Below are 18,047 nucleotides of genomic sequence, written 5' to 3'. Positions count from 1 at the left end.
AGCAACAGCAAGCCTCTCTTGCCCCATGCACCCGACTAACCTGCCTTTCCTCCATGAGGTTTCTTTTTGTTTCCGAGAATGAAAAGGGACATGAAAGGACAGTGATTTGATGATGCAGAAGAGGTGAAGAAAAAAATGAGGGAGGCGCTGAAGCCATACAAACAGATGCATTTGAAAGCTATTGCCAAGAATGGAATCGCAGATTTGAAAAATGTGTTAAGTGTAATGGAGAGTACTTTGAAGGTTCTTTTGTTTAAAAAAAAAAATTTAAATAAATACATAGCTCTGAAAAAGAAATTCCTTTTTTGGGGGTACCCACTCGTACATCCAACACCCGCTGGAACATGAGATGTTGAACACAAACCTCCTCCTTGGAGCAGAGTTGCTCTACTGGCTTTGAGAGCCTACCTCACAGACCCACCCGGTCCAGAGCAACAGCAGTGGAACTGTGGCGGGGGAGGGATATGAGCCCTGGGCCACTCAGCACCCACACTCACTCTTACCAGAAGACCTCGTTGCATCGATTGCACTGCACTCGGCGAGCTCTGGGCTCCTGTACCCGGATAACCATGGGGCAGTCTGCACCAGGGCACAGCTGGAGCTGGTAATGACTCTGTCAATACACCAGGGAAAACAATGAGGACAGCCCTTATTCACTGCCTCCAAATTAAACACCTACTGTTCTTCCAGGTAATGACAGATTCAGAATAGATACTGGAGCAACCCACTAGAGGGCTGATAAACTAAGGCTCATTACAAAATGGAATAAACAAGTGTGCCTGTGTGAGGGTAGTGAATATGGACTAAAGCTGGAAAGAAACACGGCCTAGTCAGGTATAGTTAGGGCAGCTCAGGGGTTCAAAGACCCTCAGGCATCTACCAAAGGCAGCAAATGGTACAAAGAATCAGGACGCCTGCTTGTCCCTTAGCCTGTGCACGAAAGGACCCATACCACTCATCAATCCAGGAAGTCAACGCATTAAAAAAATTTTTTTAAATTTTAAAAAACTACTCTGCATGGAATTGGCCAGTCTGCACAAGTAGCTCAAGAGAGACGGAGGACTTCAAAACTAACCAGGCTGGAATCAATCCCCAGCAAGTTTTCAAACTGCTCAAGAAGCAAGGCCTCTTCTCTACACCAGATCACACAGTGAACCAGGTGAGGAAATCACATCTGACTATCCTCTGACATACCCATTGTGTGTGCGGTGAGATTGCCTGTCCAATTCCAGGGGAGGCTCAGATGCCACACAGCAAGGCAACAGCAGGCCTGGGACTCATGGACCTGTACTCTCGACTACCACTCAAAAGACGGTCAAGTCTCTAAGACTATGGAGGTCTTTCTTTAAACGACCACATAATTGGCAGCTGGACATGAATGTATCAGTAACTGGGGAAGCCTCTGGTGAAAGACACAGGGCAGAGTAGGGGTTGGTCATACCTCCACATAGTCCCTGAAGAGGTAGCGTCTGTATTTGTCTTTCAATTCTTCGTTGGGCAGCAACGGAAACACGAAGTCCTCTGGTGTTCGGAGTGGGCAGTCCTGAGCCATACAAGAAACCCCTATAGAACAAAGACAACCTGATCAAGCACCGTGTGAGGAGACACAACACAGCTGCCCAATGGTCTCAATTCGTAAGGATCAACTAGCAAGGGAAACTCAGTCCATAGAAAGGACCTTTAAGCAACAGAATTTATTTAAAGATGAGAAAAATTAGCCACATTTGCAAGTGATGTAACAATATTATCTCAAATCACATATACATATACATACACCAATAGCACACCCACAATCATTTAAAAAGTTCTTTAAGATTCCTGAAGCTTAGTTTATGTGTAAGTGATAATCACCAACACATCAAGGGGATGGTATTTGGCTTCAATGGCATCACGTCAGAGTTTAACAAACGCTCCTGCAACTGTCATCAATTTGATTTGTGCTGTTACCTGAACAGTGGCAAACTCTGGATGTTTCTGAGCTAAGGCTGCCACCTGGGGGATCAACAGAGGGTAGGCAGCTTAAAAGATAGTTGTGCCCAAAGTGAAGCGAATGTTGTACTCACACCCACTCAGGTACCCACCAATATCCTTAACTTTCTCCCTTTGCTGAGGGGCTGGGAAATTTTTTGCCAGTGTTCAAAGTGGTGTGTTTGGGAACCACAATTAGAGCCAGAAGAAAACGCTCAGTTTACCTGAGGACCTGACAAGGCAGAGTCGAAGACAAACACTCCAGCCCCAGTCTTCTGCAAATGCTATAGCAGACTCACCCACGCCCACGCCGTCCTTGACAAGCACAGAACAGTGCTGCTCCCAGCAGCTGCGGCAAAACTGGTGCTGACAAGCCAGAGAGAGGAGGTTTTCCTTCCGCACAAACTGCATACACACTGCACAGTGGTGAGGGGGATGGGTGGCGGGGACCTGAGGAGAGGCACAGCCACATCAGCCAAAGAGGAACCTGCACAGTGGGGCCCCGAGCATGAGAGGCGATCTGTGCGGACTCGAAGTCCCAAGGGTGCTGAACAGAGAGTTATACCATGAAGGGTTCTTGAAAGAGGGGGCACCTAAGGCTGGGCTTGCAGAATCACAAGGGTTCAGAGAAAGGAGGAAGCAGAAAAGCGCAACTAAATGTACTTATACAAGGTTCAGAGCTCCAGAATGACCAGGTCTTTACAGGGAAGGCATGCGGCGCTTTGAGGAGAAAAGGGAGGGTGGTCTGCTTTTGTAAAGATAATGGCTTCTGTCCTGTCAGGTTGCTGTGTGCTGGCCTGGACTTGACAGCAGAGAGTTCTGTTTGGAAAGAGGCCATTCAGTTCCAGGTGTCTTGCCCCAGCTGCCCTCACTCGGCAGGGTACAAAGTGGCACCTCTGCCACTGATACAAACCATGTTACAGAGGCTGTGTGCATCTGGGAGGCTTCTCCAGCCTGCCTCACAGTGGGGATTTTCCTATCTGTATGCCCATTCACATCACTGCTTCTCTCGGTAAAGCTGAACCCGTGACGTGGTATCACGGGAATCCTTGGGAGAAAAGGACACTCTGGGGACCCCAGTCAAAACCCGCACTGACAGCAAAGTCCAGTTTTACAAAGGGACAGCGGATTCTTATTAGCGCACTGGAACGATAGAAAAAACGAATCTGAGGAAAAGGACTGAATTCTCCAGTATGCGCCCAGAAACTCCTCTCCCCCGAGTCTGAAGAAGCTATGTTGTGATCTCTGATCTCCACCCTCACTCCTCAGAGCACTTTTCACAGGATCCGCAATCGGTCCACAAATGCTCATCAGGCTCCTCATGCACAGAAACTGCTCTGCGTTGTAAATATGGCTCCTAAGCATCAGCACTGATAGTGGGACAGAAGTGTTAAACAGATGAGTAAAGAACTAGAACACATATGTAAAGATTTAATGATATAATCAGAAGAGCTTGCAGTTTGTAGGGAACAAGCTTTGTGAAGGAGTTGACCTTGGATTTGAGTATGTAAAGTTGAGTTCTACTCTCACAAATAAAGACAGGGATAAGGTCTCAACATTCCAGGTTAGGGAAGGCACAAGCAGGGTCAAGAGGGAGCACTGAGCACCAAGGCCCCCCGCATAAATGGAGGGCAGGCTACGTGCAAATGCAGAGAGAAAGGCGAGGCTGGAGAGAGTGGGACAGACACTCTCTGAGTGACGGAAGACATAGGCCTGTATCAAGAAAACGGAGAGCCAGGTACAGCAGGAGACGCCTCACTCAAGTAGGAGACACTTACATGTTTTGATGGATTGGGCTGAACGCGAGCCTCAACGAGCAGCTGGGCGGAATTGGACTTGTATCTAACAAAAAGTAGAAACAAAGGGAGTCAAAAACTGAATGCAAAATTTTTACTCCTGAACAAAACAGAATACCAACATCTGCTACGGTCCCACTAAAGGATCTTTGTCTCCAATTATCTCCTCAAAACACCAAGATTCCTTTTACCTTGGTATTTTTTTAGCTCTTAATTGGTATAAGAATAATAAATGACTGTGCTTCAAAGGAACTGAACTGTAAGATAAATACTTATGAAGGAAGAGATTGGTTTTAAATCCCTTCTTGGAAACAGAAGTACCTCCATGGCTTCAGAATGAAAAACCAAACCATAAACTGAAAGATAAGTCAATACACACTCAACTGACAAATGAGTAATATTAAGAATAAATAAGGAAGCACAGATGGTCATTAAATACACAAGGAAAGATGCTTAACCTCCTTCATAACCAGGAACACCAAGATGAAAAATAAACAGGCACACCAGATTGCAAAATTTAAAATCTGACCAGATTAGGGTTATTCACACACAAACTGATGGGAGTGTAAACTGGTACAATCTCTTTGAAAAGCAACTTGGCATTATCAAATAAAGCTGAAGTTGCACATAATCTATATAGTTCAGCGATTTACTTTTTATACTCAATCCTAGAAATACATATGCGTAAACCAAGAGTCTCATACAAGAGTTTCTAGAGCTGTGCTATTTTCATAGTAATAAACTGAAAACCCCCAAATGCCACATACGTGTCCCTTAGAGAGGAAAGGAAGGTTAGGCCACAGGAGTTGCCTAGGGGCTTTAGGGCTTCTCATTTGAGGGGAGACTTAGGAATTTATTATTCTTTAAACCACATATAAAACATACACATACACACACACACCACTCCCTTTTAAAACATGGTATTTTTAAATACAGATATATTATATCTTTCATAATAAATACTTAATTCCTTTCTACAGTGAGGTACAGTATAAATATCAAGGGGCTTCAAAGGGTAGAAAAATAGAAATACAAGATAATGGATTTTTCCAATAAACTTTCTGAAGTTCCCCTGTATGTTTTATAATAAACACAGAAATATCATGTGGCAATGAAGTACCATGTAAAGTCCACGTGACCAAGACAGTAGGAGTCGGTGTAGGGAAGAATTCTCTCCTGGAGGTGGCTTTCCTGACTCCACCTCATGACAATACCTCCTTTCATTTTTTGGGGGGTGGGGAGGTGGGGGGAACTTGTTTCATCCCTAACCATTCAAATCTTCTCTGTTCTCAAGGCTAGTGAATAGTGAGAGATACTCCAGTACAAGGGCCCTTGCCATTCTTGAGTTTTGGATAGCAACAATAGTTGCAAACAGTGAAGGGTCATCCAAGAGAGGCTAGCTACATGTGTTCATTTCTCAATTATAAAGTGAGAGTGTAGTTTGATATTCAGGAATTTCGGGCTCCATCCTGGGGTGCTGAGCTGCTCCAGCCGGTCTGCCAGCTCAGCTGTGCTTAGCCTGAAGAAAGGAAGGCCTGACTTTCCCGTACAAAGGGCGCATGCTCTACAGAGAGAAGAAGACTCACTGCAGTCTGAAAGGGCAAGGATGGTGAGGGGAGACCAGTGGTTTGCACAGGAATGATGCTGTTTTCAGGGGGGCATTTGGCAATGTCTAGAGACACTTTTGATTAGCAATGACTGGAGGGTGCCACTGCAGTGGCCAGGGACGCTGGTAAACATCCTATAACACATAGACCAGATCCCCACAACCTAGATGTGAACAATGCTGAGGCTGAAGAACCCGGGGCCAAAGAGAGTGGTGTTTCTGAGGGTAGAGGGCAAGGATCTCCCCCGAGGCTACAAGAGATGGAAAAGCCCCTTGTCCTAGCAAAGTCGTGCCTAAACATCCTGCTGGCTAGAGTGGTGGGCAGTATGCCAGCTCACTGTTTCTGCAGCACGCTACAAGATAGTTCTCACTTGACACATCCAAAACACACAACTGGAGATGTTGGCAAACGGTGAAGAAAAGGCACTGATTAAAATTAACACGGCATAAAAAATTACAACTGTCCATTGTCCAACCAATAGGGGTTGAGCCCTATAGGACCAGTGGTGTGAGTGGCAAAACAGGGAGGGTAAAGGGAGAATGGGTAGGAAAGAGGGAACTGATTGCATGGAACTGTGTGTGGCCTCCTCCCTGGGGGACAGACAACCGAGGAGTGGATGAAGGGAGACGTCAGACAGGGCAAGATATGACAAAATACCCATTTATAGACTATCGGGGTCTCATGCGGGAGGGGGGAGCGGGGAGAGAGGGGAAAAATGAGGACCTAATGTCGAGGGTTTAAATGGACGGAAAATGTTTTGAGAAACGATGTACAAATGCGCTTTACACAATTGATGTGTGTATGGATTGGGATAACAGTTGTATGAGCCCCTAATAAAATGTTAAAAAACAAAAACAAAAAAACCTTAGCAGAGAAGTGTGGTAAAAGAGTAGGCTGAAGACACAATCACAACATACGGAGGAAAAAAGTATGTATAACACGAGTCAGTGTTTTAGCAACACACTATGCACATTGTAAAGATATGCTTTAAAATGTAAGGAACTATCACACCAATGGATAAGCATCGAGAGAAGCTATGGGCAATACCATCTCCCCTTCCCCGAAACAGCTTACCTGTCCAATATCTCTGAGACTTGCCAGTGGAAATTAACTAATATGAGTTTAGCAACTGAATGAGATACCTAGAAAGAAGAAAAAAATCAATTAAAATTGGCTTCTTTTGGAGTTCTTAAAATTTTGAAATAAAGTACACATTTGTGACTGTAGCAGGCCTAGGGTGGGTTTCCAAAAGATTCTTCTTGGTTCTCTACTATCTTTTAAGTTTAGACTCAACATTTTAGTATATTCATAGATCTATTTTCTACTGTTGTCTTCATCAATGGTGTTTCAAAGAATACACTTGAAAAACGTACAACTACCAGTCTCTCTGGTGTCTAACTTAAACAGAGCTGCAGGTTCCCCAATGGGCTGTTTCCTCGGCTGCTGCACGTGCCCAGTGCACCTTTAGTTAGGCTTATTACCTGCAGACAATCTCCAGGCCTGGACTTCTTACAAAACCCCCACTAACAAAATAATCGTGTTTAAAATTCCAAGTTCTCAGCAACTGGTAAATTCTAATCGCAAGGTTTAAAAGTTTGTGTACAGCCTTTCTGGCCCCTAATTTCTAGGGGACATTTAAAGTACATTGGTCATGAGTATCAAGGAGCCCCAGAAAGTGCTTTGAGCTAGCAATTCTACACTGTCAATTTTCTGAAGAAATGATAGTACAACAAAACGACAAATAGCCTTAATGTCCAATAAAAGAGAACCAGATCAGTACCACCTGACAGACCCATCAACAGACTACTAGGATGCAATGAATTCTTTGATAATGGCTTTGTGACTCCCACCAAACAACTTTTTCATCCTGGGTCAGAGTTAAGTGAAAGTAGGGGAAGATACTAATTGGATTATATAACTCTGTTGTGAGTGATTGTTAAGACGGTTAATTGTGATTGTAAAAATGTGAAGTTCAAAAAAAAAAAAGTGGAGCTCTGATGTGGTGATTGGTCAACTTTACTATCTTGCTGGGTATAAAATAAACCATCTCAGAAGTGTAGTCTGAGTGAGGGTTATCTCACTCTCCCCAGAAAGGTAGAGTCAGGAGTGGAGTGCATCCTTTGGACCCTGAGATCCATGCACACTCAGGTGGGAGGAGTGGGAGGAGTGCAGTGACAGGGGCAGCAGCGGAGCTCGAGTGAGAGACAGAGCTGTGGGCTCTCCCACTACAGAGCAAGTAAAGTGCTGCACGAAATCAGAGAAGCCAGCTAGAGCTGAGAACCTTCAATGGAGTTAGTTTGATGATGGGAGTGGGGAGCCACTCGAGTTTTCTAACAGTGCCCAATCAGAACAGAAACCAAGTCAAGCCATGTTGCTGAAGGCCAGAGAAGGCCTACCTGTAGGACCAGTAGGGAAGAGGCTGTCCTGACCAAAGAATGGTATATACATTTCTGATTCTAAACTATAACCTGTTAGCTTCTCTCAAAAACTATAATCTTAAGTATTGTCTGTGAGCTCTTTGTGGCCACTACAATGAGTTTTTAATCCAGCAGAGAAGAGTGTGATGGGAGATAATTGGTGTCAGAACAGGGGAAGGTAAAACAAAACAAAACGGAATAGGGCAAAGTAAGCTGGAGGATGGAAGCCTGTGTGCCTTTTGCATCACAGGAATCAGAATCAGCCCTGTGCTGACTTTTGATGATTCTTCTGCCCCCTGTGAAATCAGGTGCCTATTCCATTTCATTTTCACAACTACTATGCAGTCACTTTTTGAAAAGAATGCTGAAGTCAGCTTAATGACACAGAAAGAAGTCCACACTTTATTGTTCCCAAGTGACAAGCCCAGGCAGAGCTACAGAAGATTAAGATGTGTTTGGCGTTCTTGATCAGGCTTCCTAGACAGAATGCTGTGCAGGCTATTACTAAATCAAGGGCAGGTAAGGAAAATGCTTCCAGCTGGGGAGCCAAGGGAACAAACCAACAGAACCTGCTTACTGGGCCTAGTCTTTCAACAGGAGCTACACTAAGACCTGTAAGGTAGTGGCCCTCGGATATGCAGGCAAGAACTGCAGGGAGGGTGAGGGACACACACACAGGGACCAACATGTGTTTCTGCTCTTCTTCCAAGTCTAAAGTCATCCCCAAAGAGACATGCACACACCCCTACTAAAGAAGAGTTTATCCTTGTGTGCACAATCAAGTGTCAGAGACTGCAATCATGAGTGTCTCCCTGTCTTATACCCCAGGTGCACCTAAAGAAGAGCAAGGACCCACGGAGCTTTGGGGAGGCTTTCTACTTTCCTCCCACGCAGGACAGGAGGTATCTGACCCATGCACAATGCCTAGAGTTTGCTCGCTGAGGCCTATGGAGGCTTTAAGCCTAAGGTTCCTGACCAAGAAAACCAAGCCCACTGCCACTGAATGGATTCTGACTCTCAGAGACCCTAATAGGGTCCTATAAATCTTTATGGGAGCAGTTAGCATCATCTCTTTTGTAGTACAACCAGTATTTCTTCTCACCGTGACCATAACAAAACGAGCAATCTACAACAGACCAGTGCTACACAAAGAAAGCAGGCATGATACGGTTGGCCCTTGACCACACAAGTCCAAACTGCCAGGTCAACCTTAGAAACAGATTTTTTTTTTAATGCCAATTTTCTCAGCAGTTTGTTTCTACAGTAAGTTTCCTATCGCTGAAAAAGTGTCCCCTCAAAGTTCATGTATTTTTCATTTCATTGTGTTTAGTGCAACACCATAAACCTTGAACCACAGGGTGAGACCAGCATGAAGTGCCATGAGTGTCACTGGAGTGCTCCAAAGCAGCAGAGAAAAATCCCGATGTTACAAGAAAAAGGTGCACTGCTGGATAAGTACAGTAGATCGAGGTTTGCCGAAAAAATTACCTGCAATTTCAAGATAAGTGAATCCAGTATAAGATTTTTTTGTAAAGGAAGTTTGTGAAGCCATCAATGCAGCTATAGCAGAGGAGCAAAAACTTTGCACCTTTGGTGAAATATCTTTTAGATTTGTATTGAAAAAATGCAGAGTTTCGTGGGTTCACTAAACAAAACAAAATATGTGTCGACTGACTTATCAGTAAGGCTTCTAGTATACCATTAGTAGTTTTACGTTTTTGTCTTGTTTTTTTTTTGGGGGGTGTGTGTGTAAAAAATTATATGTGGATTTTCAATTACACAGAGGGTTGAGGGGCTTCTATATAATTTGTTGCTCAAGGGTCAACACTTTAAATTTTAGAAACTGCTTGAATATATAGCCCTTGGCTATAAATACATTTTTTAAAGTGTGCTAGGTTTTCCTTAAAAAGATCAGCAAAGTTGATAAAAGTTTAAAAAACATCAAATACAAACTCCTGATAATAGAGACTGAATAAGGAATTGTCACTACAAATCTTAGACATTAAAAGGGAAATAAAATATAAACAATCTAATTCTAATTAGACATCTTTGATGAAATCGTTTCTTAAAAAATACTTCTAACATAAAACGAACCAGAAAAACTGAATAGCTCTTGATGGAAAAAAACAACCCCCAAATAAACAAACCCACCGTACATGAATCAACGTCAACTCAAAACATATGACAGGGAAGAACCGTCTGTCCTTCTGTCCTGTGAGTTTCTGAGACTGTAACTCTTTACAGGAGAAGCAAGCCCATCCCCACCCCACCCCCAGCCACTGGTGGTTTTGAACTATTAACCTTAGGGTTAGCGGCCCACCACATAACTACTACACAACCAGCAATCCATTCTATACCAATAGGAGACATTAAATTTATGATCAAAAATCTTCCTGAATCATTTCTACTTTGCCTCTTTGGCACTTTCGTTGTTGTCCTTGATGTCTAGTAAAACAGAGATTACAAGTAAGGGACAAGACAAATGAAAAGCAGCTAGGACCTTTAATGTTGTTCTTTACAGAACTGATGTCCCTGCCGATAGATCTGATCTCTTGGATCTGGAAGAATTGGTCTGAGGACTTCAAATCTTAAAACAAAAGATAAAGATTCTAGTCTATATACAAGTAATGCATAATGAAGATATTCATAAATTATCACAGAAGTATCAACTAAAGTATGCTGTAGCAGCAGTTCTTCATAATATAAAGTTTAGGGGACTTCTGGGAAGATGACACCAAGAGAAATTCATCTGCACTGTGTCAGGATCTCTGTTAGACTGGCGACTATCTATACCCCCCCCTCCCCCAGCCCCGGTGTTTATGTATAGAAGATAGGCAGGAGACAATGACTGGACTGAAGGTTCCTGGGAGACATGGGAGGGGATGAAGTGGGGGGTGGGGGGAGATGAGTGATGAGCCAATAACAACAGGTACAGGGTTCTAAAATTATCGATGGCAAGGCGTGTATAGCTTTTCTGGGTGTGTTTGGTCAATTGGATTGTATCTGAGAGGAATTACAGAGGTGAACGATGTGTAAACCTGATAGTGAGGCAGAAGGAGGAAAAAAATAGAAAGAAAAAGAAGAAAAAATGTGTATGTAAATACATAAATATGAAAAACGAAATTGAGCTGGGTGGAGTGGAGCTTTTGTAGTACTCATTTTTCCTGCTAGGCAAGCAGCTAGCAACTAGCTCTGAGTTAGTGCACCCAGCTGCATCACCTGGGAAGGTTCTTTCTGGTTCCAGGGAATTTTTCCATAAAAGCAGTTTCGCTTGAACATCATTTTTTGTGATGGCCGATTTAAGAGAACAGTGTGCAGATGTAAAATTTTGTTTCCTGCTTGGGAAAAATGCTGTAGAAACTGTTGTGATGTTGAACACAGCTTACAAGGACAGCACTATGGGGAAAACTAAAGTGTTTGAGTGGTTTTCTCATTTCAAAAAAGGTGAAATGTCGATTGATAACAAATCTCATTCTGGATGTCCATCAGTTTCCCGAATGGATGAAAACATTGACTTGTAGAATCAAGCTTTCTATTTAGAGATTCTGAAGAGATTGCATAATAGTGTATGACAAAAATGGTCTGATTTGTGGCAGATGAGGGAGGGGGAGGGGGGTTGGTTTTGCTACCATGACAATGCACCTGCTCTCACAGCCATCTCAGTGTGCCGGTTTTAGGCAAAAAAACAAACAAACCCCAAACAACAACAACAAAACCAGCATGCCTCTCTTGTCCCATGCACCTGACCTCACTCCTTGCATCTTCTTTTTGTTTCTGAGAATGCAGAGGGACATGAAAGGACAGTGATTTGATGACGTAGAAGAGGTGAAGAAAAAAAACAAGGGAGGGGCTGTGAGCCATCCAAAGAGATGAGTTTGAAAAATGTTTCCAAGAATGGAATTGCAGATTTGACAAATTTATTAAGTGTAATAGAGTACTTAGAAGGTAAAAATGTTCAGTAAAAAATTTTAAGACATAGCTTTGAAGAAAAAAAATCTCGGTTTTCTGGGAGTACCTCTCGTATATATGCAAATACAACAAGGAAGCAGATGGACATTACTTAAATCCTACGTCAGTACAAGAACAGTTTGTTCTAATAATGTGGCAGTGTATGATACTCACCTTCCTGACACACTTGCTGAAGACAAAGCAGGTGCATAAGCATATGTGGTGAAGAAAGCGGATGGTACCTGACTATCAAAAGATATAGCATCTGGAGTCTTAAAAGTTTGTAGTTATAAATAAATAAATGAATGAATGAATGAATGAATGAATGAATGAACGAACGAATGAACGAATAAATGAATGAATAAATATATGAATAAGCAGCCATCTAGCAGGGAAGCAAAAAAGCCCACATGGAAGAAGCACACCAGCCTGTGTAATCATAGGTATCGACAGGAAAAGGTATCAGACACTCAAAAACAAGCAACCGAATCTCGGTGTGAATAGGGTGTGGATGTAGTGGAGACCCAAAAACCACCTGTAAGAAACTTGGACAGTCCCTTTCAGAAGGACCACATGGAAAGGATGATAAATCCAGGGTGTGGTACAGCACTGATGAACTGCATAACTATCCTCTAGTTCATTCATATTTTCTCCCCTTACTAGTATGATTTGTTTTACCTCATTAAGCATGTTAGATTTGCGTATGTTCATCTGTATATTTAAGATCGTGCGGTACAAAAATAACTAATTAAAAGACTGTTGGTACATGAAAGCCAAGGTAGATAACACTTCAGAAACAGTAATAGGAGCAACAGCTCCCTGAGGGTACGGGAAGAGAGGGGGGAATAGAGGGCTGATACCACTGATGACTGTAAAACCCCACTAGATGGGATCAAGCCACAGAATTATATGTGAATGGATATATTAGATGTGCACGATATGGCAAAATAAATAAATAACAAGGGTTCCTGGGGGGTAGGATCAGGGCGAGAGGAGATAAAAAGGGGGAGCTGATATTAAGGAGTTCAAGAAGAAAGAAAATGTTTTGAAACTGATTCTAGTAGTAATTGTGCAATACTGCTTGAAGTGACGGAACTATGGAATGTTACGACATCTTTAAGAGTTCCGGAAAAAAAAAAAAAGAGTTCCGAATAAAAGGATTTAAAAAAAAAAAAAAAGGATTTAAACAAATAAAGTTTACTAAAGATTGGTTGGGTACTTTCATTGAACTTTAGGAGATTTTACATCAGAATATTTGCAGAAAAGAGCATTAGTTGCTATTGGCACCTATGATTTGGGCACTCCATCAACCTTTATTACTTATACTATGACACATTCTTTGGATATCAAATTCAAAACTCTAAATAAGGCCAAGAAATAGAATCTTCCCACAAAATTCCAGGTCCAGAAGTTTTGATTTTCACTGGAAAATCTATCAACATCCATCTTACACACTTTCAGAAACTAGAGGGAAAAAAGTATTTCTCCCAAACTTACTTTATAAAGTCAATATAACACCAATATAAAGCCAACAAAAGCACATTAAAAAAAGAAAATTACAGTCCAATAGTTCTTGTAAACATAGTAACAAAAATCATTCATCAAAAAGACTGATTCGCTCTAGCAATAGGAAAAACACAATAATATAGAATCAAGTAAAATTTAGCCCAGGAATGAAATTGCAAGCCTAGTTTTGCATCTGAAAATTCCTCCATGTAACACACTGCATTGACGAATAAAGGAGAATAAAATTTTCAATCAGTGTGGGAAACTCTTAACAACATCCAATACTTATTCAAGATAAAAACTCTCAACAATTAGGAAGAGAACAGAACTAATTAAATCTGATATGAACTAATTAAATCATCTATGAAAAACATCAGTCAAAGACAAAATAGTGAATGCTTTCCTTCGTAAGATCAGGAAAATGGAAAACATGTCCACTCTCACCATTTCATTTACTATTATTACATGGGAGGCCCTAGTCAATGCAATAAGAAAAGGAAGAACCAAATTCGCCCCTAATTCCACATGAAATGACTGTAGATTCTAAAAATATCTACGAAATTACTACTAGAAAAAATGAATCTAGTAAGACCACAAATATAAGGTCAATATATAAAAATCTCCTATCTTAGCGGCAAACCATTTAAAAATTTTTAAACAATTACAGTACATTTTAAGAAGTTTATAGTTCAATAAGGGTAGCAAAAAGAGTGGTAGACCCTTGACAAGATGGACTAACACAGTGGTGCAATAACGGGCTCAAACAAAACCAGTATTTGTTAAGCTGGCCCAGGACCTGGCGGTGTTGAGCACAAGGTCACTATGAATAGGAACGACTAGACGGCACCTGACTACAACAATGAGAGACTATCTTCTGAAAACATATGAGAAACAGGATACAAAATAGCTATAATTTTATGGTTTACCCTACATGGAAGAAGCACACCAGCCTAAGCAACCACGAGGTGTCGAAGGGATCAGGTATAAGGCATCATCAGAACAAAAAATCTTACCATAGTGAATGATGGGGGAAGTGCGGAGTGGAGACCCAAAGCCCATTAGTAGGCCACTGGAGATCCCCTTGCAGAGGGGTCTCGGGGAAGAGATGAGCCAGTCAGGGTGCGATGTAACAATGATGAAAAATACAACTTTCCTCTAGTTCCTAAATGTTTCCTTCCCGCTCCCACTACCATGACTCAAATTCGACCTTGCAAGTCTGGCTAGACCAGAGGATGTACACTGGTACAGATAGGAACTGAAAATACAGGGAATCCAGGGCGGATGAGCGGTAAGGACCAGTGGTGTAAGTGGCGAAACAGGGAGGGTAGAGGGAGAGTGGGTAGGAAAGAGGGAACAGATTACAAGGAACTATATGTGACCTCCTCCCTGGGGGACGGACATCAGAAAAGTGGGTGAAGGGAGACGTCGGACAGGGCAAGATATGACAAAATAATAATTTATAAACTATCAAGGGCTCATGAGGGAGGGGGGAGGGGAAAAATGAGGACCTAATGCTGGGGGTTTAAGTGGAGAGAAAATGTTTTGAGAATGATGAGGGCAATGAATGTACAAATGAGCTTCACACAATTGATGTGTGTATGGATTGTGATAAGAGTTGTATGAGCCCCTAATAAAATGATTTTTTTTAAATTTATGGTTTACATGCTAAATTAATAATATTTTGGATATATTGAGCCTAAATGTTGTTTTTATACATATACCATGCCTGCATGTTTATGTCCATAATGCCACATGGTCATGGCTACCATACTGGACTGCACCTATAAAATGATTCCATTCAAAAAAAAAAAAAATGATTCCATTCCAGTTAAATCTCAGCAAGACTTTTTGTAGAAATTAATATTGTTTTTATAAATTGTTTATTTTCATATTTTACACTGTCTGCTGTCTCCCAATAGCAGATCTTAAAATCTGTGAAAATGATGAGTCTAGAATATCTGAAGCATTAAAAAAAACAACCGCATTGAGACTTATGCTACAAGGCTGACGACAAAGCTACATTATTAACAAGACCATGGGGTGCCGGTTCAAGGACAGACATATAAATCAGTGGAACAGAATAGAGTCTAGAAGTAAATCTATATATTGTGATCAGTTATCAACAATGGCGCCAAAGTAATTTAATGCTGAAAAAGAAATTATGGAATAATTAAACATCACTATAACAACCACAAAAAGGAAACTTAAGATACCTCATAACACAAAAATTAATTCAAAACAGAATTATACAAAACCTACAATTACAAAATTTATAAAAGAAAATATGAAATTTTGTGAACATGATTTGAGCAGTTTTCTTAAATATAATACCAGAAACACAATATTAATATTAATTTTTTAAAACCAGTAAACTGAACTTAATAAAAATTACTTTCATGCTTCCAAAGACATCATTAAGAAAAGAAAGGGAAAAAAGAAAATTAAGAGGCATGCATGCCATAGATTGGGAGAAAATATTTACAAATCATGTATCTAGAAAAGGGCTTAATTCAGAATATACAAAGCACTCTTACAAATACTTAACATCTTTTTTTTAATAGGCAGTTCTGATACAAGCTACAACATGGTGAAAACATTATGCTCAGTGAAATCAGTCAGTCACAAAAGAACAAATACTGCATGATCCCACTTACATATCCAGAAAAGGTAAATGTATAGAGAACAAAGTTGATTGGAAGACAAGGAATGAGGAGGAGGAAAAAAGGTGGAGTCATTGTTAGGGGGGCACTGAATTTCTGTTGAGTTTTTAAAAAAACTCACAAATGGATAGTTGTGGTGGGTGCACATTATGAACATAATCAAAGTTAATGAATTGTACATGTTAAAACTGTTGAAATGGCAAATGTTTATAATCTACCTATTTTTTTGCAACAATAAATAAAAGTGAGCAAAAGACTTGACAAAAACTAAGTGGCAAGTAAGACCAAGAAAAGATTCTCAACATTATTAAGCCTCAAAACCCAAACCCAATGCCATTAAGTTGATTTCAACTCATTAACCAAGCAAGCCCACTGCTGTCCAGTGGGTTCCAAATCACAGTGTTCCAAGACGGGATAGAACTGTTCCCTGGGGCTTCCAAAGGCACAAAATCTTTATGGAACAGATAGTCTCGTGGGTCCCCCCTCCCCACCCCCACCTCCCCGACACACACATACTGGTTGGTTCAGACAGCTGACCTTGCAGTAGGCAACCCAATGCTTAATCCACTATGCCACCGGGGCTCCTTCATTAGTAATTAACCCAAACCACCCCGAGTGAGTGGAGGGAACAATGAGATACCATTTCAAACTCCTGAAGAATGATGATAATCCAAAAGATTAACAATACCAAGTATGTAAAAGGATGTAGAGAAAACAGATACCATTAAACAATGCTGGTGGGAATGCACAATCATGAGTTGCCTTGAAAAAGTTTAGCAGTTTCTTAAAATGTTCAGCATACACTAATGATATCAACCTATCCAAGACAAATGAAAGCATACGTCTACATAAAGACCAGGGCATGAGTGGTCATTCATAGCAACATTATCCATAATACCCCAAACTAGAAACAACTAAGTGTCCATTAAATTACAAATAAAAAACACAACAGAATTATCTAAACAATGGAATGTTATTAAGTAGTTAAAAGACACAAATTATTATCTATGAGACCTTGGTGAACATGGTAAGACCCAAGCACAAAAAACACATATTGTATGATTCCACTTACATGAAATTTCTAAAAAAGGCACAAACGATAAGACAGATCAGCAATTTATTTCAGAATTGTGAAGTGAGTGGTCTAAACAGGCACACTCAAATTTTTTGATAATGAAATGTGAAATATCTAATTTTAACTCATGTAAAGGCACACTTTAAATCGATTAATAGTGTCCATGTAACACTTGAATGAAGTGGTCAAAAATGAAACTAATTATGATTAGGAACACATTGAAGATACAAAAATGATGGGAACTCAAAAAGTCTGAGGGAAAATGGAATTAAAAGATAATGACAGGAAAAAAAAGAAAAAAAAGATAATGACAGATTTCCATCAACTCTTTGAAGCCTACCCCTCAATATAGTAAAGGATTGGTAACTATATAATCTAAATCTAGATAGTAGATGACAGGCATATACTTGTTATACTTCCTTGAACTATTTTGTGTTTAAGAATTTTCATAACTAAAATTAAGGGGGAAAGTTTTGCCAAATTACTATGCTGACAATCACTTGCAAAAACAAGTATAATAATCGGCAAAGGATAGCCCACATTCTGCTGATCCAAGTAATTCATTTGGACCTTTAACTTATAATCCTCAATAGGCACTTTAAAAAAAAAACAACCTTATGCTGGTTTTCCTCTATCTTGCCCCGTCCTTGGAATTTTAACAGTTTTGATCAAAACTTAAAGATCATACAATGTGAATTTTAGGAAGAAGTCATATAATTTCCACAGGATCTCCAAGGCTCCAACACCGACCCCACCAGACTTGCTCTTAATCTCCCAACCAGGACTTTTCAGTGTCCCACTGAATGCTTTGCTCCTAGTCTGCCATCTATTTCAACATATTTGTTCCATAGGACCCTGCTATCAGGCCTGCCTTTTTCTTACTTCCTTTCTGAGTGAATCAACAAGAACAGAAGCCCCACGATGTTACTCTCATTTTTCCTGTGAGCTGGGTAGGGTAAGCAAGCATTCCTGAGCAAGGTGGGAGAGAGGAGTAACAAGAAGTGATTATCAGATTCTGCAAGCCACCAGCAGGGGTTCTCTCTCTCTCTCTTTTTTAAAATTAATTAATT

The 18,047-nt window shown here is 40.8% G+C and overlaps 1 protein-coding gene across 2 annotated transcripts in view; it reads right to left on the bottom strand.

Annotated features, from left to right (window-relative positions):
* ARIH2 (ariadne RBR E3 ubiquitin protein ligase 2) overlaps positions 1 to 18,047 on the bottom strand; it is a 55,209-nt gene that overhangs the window by 14,311 nt on the left and 22,851 nt on the right. For both annotated transcript variants that reach the window (XM_004703971.2, XM_004703972.4), the window contains 5 exons: positions 6,446 to 6,513; positions 3,747 to 3,810; positions 2,268 to 2,418; positions 1,442 to 1,563; positions 504 to 613 (listed from right to left, as the gene is read on the bottom strand). In XM_004703971.2, coding sequence (XP_004704028.1) covers positions 504 to 613; positions 1,442 to 1,563; positions 2,268 to 2,418; positions 3,747 to 3,810; positions 6,446 to 6,513 — 515 coding nt within the window. The remainder of the gene's footprint in view (positions 1 to 503; positions 614 to 1,441; positions 1,564 to 2,267; positions 2,419 to 3,746; positions 3,811 to 6,445; positions 6,514 to 18,047) is intronic.

Source organism: Echinops telfairi, unplaced genomic scaffold (assembly GCF_000313985.2).
Source record: "Echinops telfairi isolate 266 unplaced genomic scaffold, ASM31398v2 ScPeMD7_7420;HRSCAF=8458, whole genome shotgun sequence".
Taxonomy (NCBI): Eukaryota; Metazoa; Chordata; class Mammalia; order Afrosoricida; family Tenrecidae; genus Echinops; species Echinops telfairi.
This window is presented reverse-complemented; position numbering and strand designations above follow the sequence as displayed.